Source organism: Pteronotus mesoamericanus, unplaced genomic scaffold (assembly GCF_021234165.1).
Source record: "Pteronotus mesoamericanus isolate MK-2021 breed Mesoamerican mustached bat unplaced genomic scaffold, CSHL_Meso_final contig_55, whole genome shotgun sequence".
NCBI classification, from domain to species: domain Eukaryota; kingdom Metazoa; phylum Chordata; class Mammalia; order Chiroptera; family Mormoopidae; genus Pteronotus; species Pteronotus mesoamericanus.
The window spans coordinates 3804918-3806809 of NW_026555198.1; the positions used below are offsets into that span (position 1 = coordinate 3804918).

General features: G+C 58.2%; 1 protein-coding gene across 1 annotated transcript; it reads left to right on the forward strand.

Moving 5' to 3' along the window:
• The first annotated feature begins 581 nt into the window (after positions 1–581).
• Positions 582–1532, forward strand: HAPSTR2 (HUWE1 associated protein modifying stress responses 2). The gene is made up of 2 exons (XM_054579530.1): positions 582–707; positions 816–1532. The coding sequence occupies exons 1-2, from the start codon at positions 582–584 to the stop codon at positions 1530–1532; spliced, it is 843 nt and encodes a 280-aa protein (XP_054435505.1).
• Positions 1533–1892: the final 360 nt, after the last annotated feature.

Here is a 1892-nt window from a genome sequence, read left to right on the forward strand (position 1 = left end):
TAAAATTTGATCAGCTCATTGGATGAAGCCGACAAGTCTCAAAAATGTGTGAAAAGGGGGCCAAGCGGCAGGCAAGCGCCGCATTGAGGCCAGCGCTTCAGCCAGCCCCTCTCTGAGTTCTAGGTGCGGCAGCCGCGGAGGAAAGGGGGTTAGGGCCCAGCTGAGGGGCCGCGGCGGCGGCGGCGGCGGCGGCAGTGGCGGCGGCGGCGGCAGTGGCGGCGGCGGAGGCGGCGGCGGCTACCGATGCTGTGGCAGTAGCGACAGCGGCGGCTTTGGGGAGGCCGCAGCGCATTGGAGGGGGGAGTTCCTTAGGAGCCGATCGGGAGGCCGGAAGGGGGCAACCAGGCGGCACAGGCGGCTTTGGAGTTCTGTCCCGCGCACAGCCTGGGGTCGGACCAGGCGGGGCGGGGCCAGGGCGTGCACCCGAACCGCGGGCGGTGCGTGCGCACCAGAGCTTTTGGTCTCAGGGCCGCTCAGTCAGCTCCTGCCCCGCCAGCGCACGCGGAGAGGGTGGCATACGCTTAAGGAGGAGGGCAGCTCTCGGAACAGGAGTCAGAGGAAGGAGGCAAGCAGCTTAGAAGATGGAGGAACAGCTGAAGGAAGACGAGGCCGAGGTCGCAGAGCACTGGTTCTCTAAGTGGGAGCGTCAATGCCTGAACACAGCCGAGCAGGAAGAGCAGCTGCCTCCCGAGATACGAGACAAGGAGGCTGAGGAGGACGAGGGAGCAGAGGAAGATGAGGAGGACGAGGAGGCCGAGAAAGATGAGGAGGCTGAGGAGGACGAGGAGGCTGAGGAGACCGAGGAGGATGAGGAGGACGAGGAGGCGGTAGGGCCCAAGAGCGAGCAGCAGAAGCTGTGGCACCTCTTCCAGATCTCTGCCACGTCCGTGGCCCAGCTCTACAGGGGTTCGGGGTACCCACAGCCAGAACTCTCCATGTGGGACCCCTTCCAGAGCGCGGCCATGGCTGTGACCAGCCTCTACAAAGAGAGTGGGAAGGCCCACCAACGAAGTTTTGACCTGGGCGTACAGGTTGGCTACCAGCGTCGTATCAAAGATGTTCTGGATTGGGTGAAGAAGGGCCGAAGCACTATTCACCGCGAAGATCTGATTAGCTTCCTGTGTGGAAAAGTGCCCCCAGCTCCTCCACCACAGCATACCCCCAGGACTGCCCCGAAGCCTCCTGCTGGGGCCTCCAGCCAAGCTGCCGCCACTGAATCCAGCTCGTCGGTAGACGTCGACTTGCAGCCCTTCCATGAGGCCATCGCCCTGCACGGCCTCAGTGGTGCCATGGCGACCATCAGTGTGCAATCTGGCCCACCCAGCTCCCCACCTCAAGCCAGTGGTGTTTCCAGCAGTGTCACTAGCGCTGGTCTCCAGAGAAGTAGCATCCTTGAGGACGACTTGAACTCCAGCGACTCAGAAGATCTGCCCCTCCACCTGGCCAGTGGGGGGTCCCGCAAACGCACCTTGGCCCAGTGCGGTGAAGGCGTCTCGGACTCCCCAACCCACAAGCGCAACCGAATGGTCTAACTGTCACTTTGGTCACCACTCGCCATGTTGCTTTAAACCTAACTTGACCTTCAACATGATTGTTGAAAGGATACTCGACACCATTTCTTCTTTAAGTTAAACAAAGGTTTCTATCGAGTTTGCCATAAAGAAATTTTAAAAGTATTCCAGAAGAGGCCTCATATGACTCTGACTTTAACAAAAATATGATACTATCAGAGAACAACTAGTTAGCAACATCATTTAAAGCAGTAGTGTCCAGCTAGGGCTGGAACCTGGTTTATCTTTGTTACCGTTATGTTCCTTAGCACCTAGCACAGTGTTGGTGCTCAATAAATGTTTGTTGAATGAATAAATGTGACCTTATTTAAAAGTCTTAAA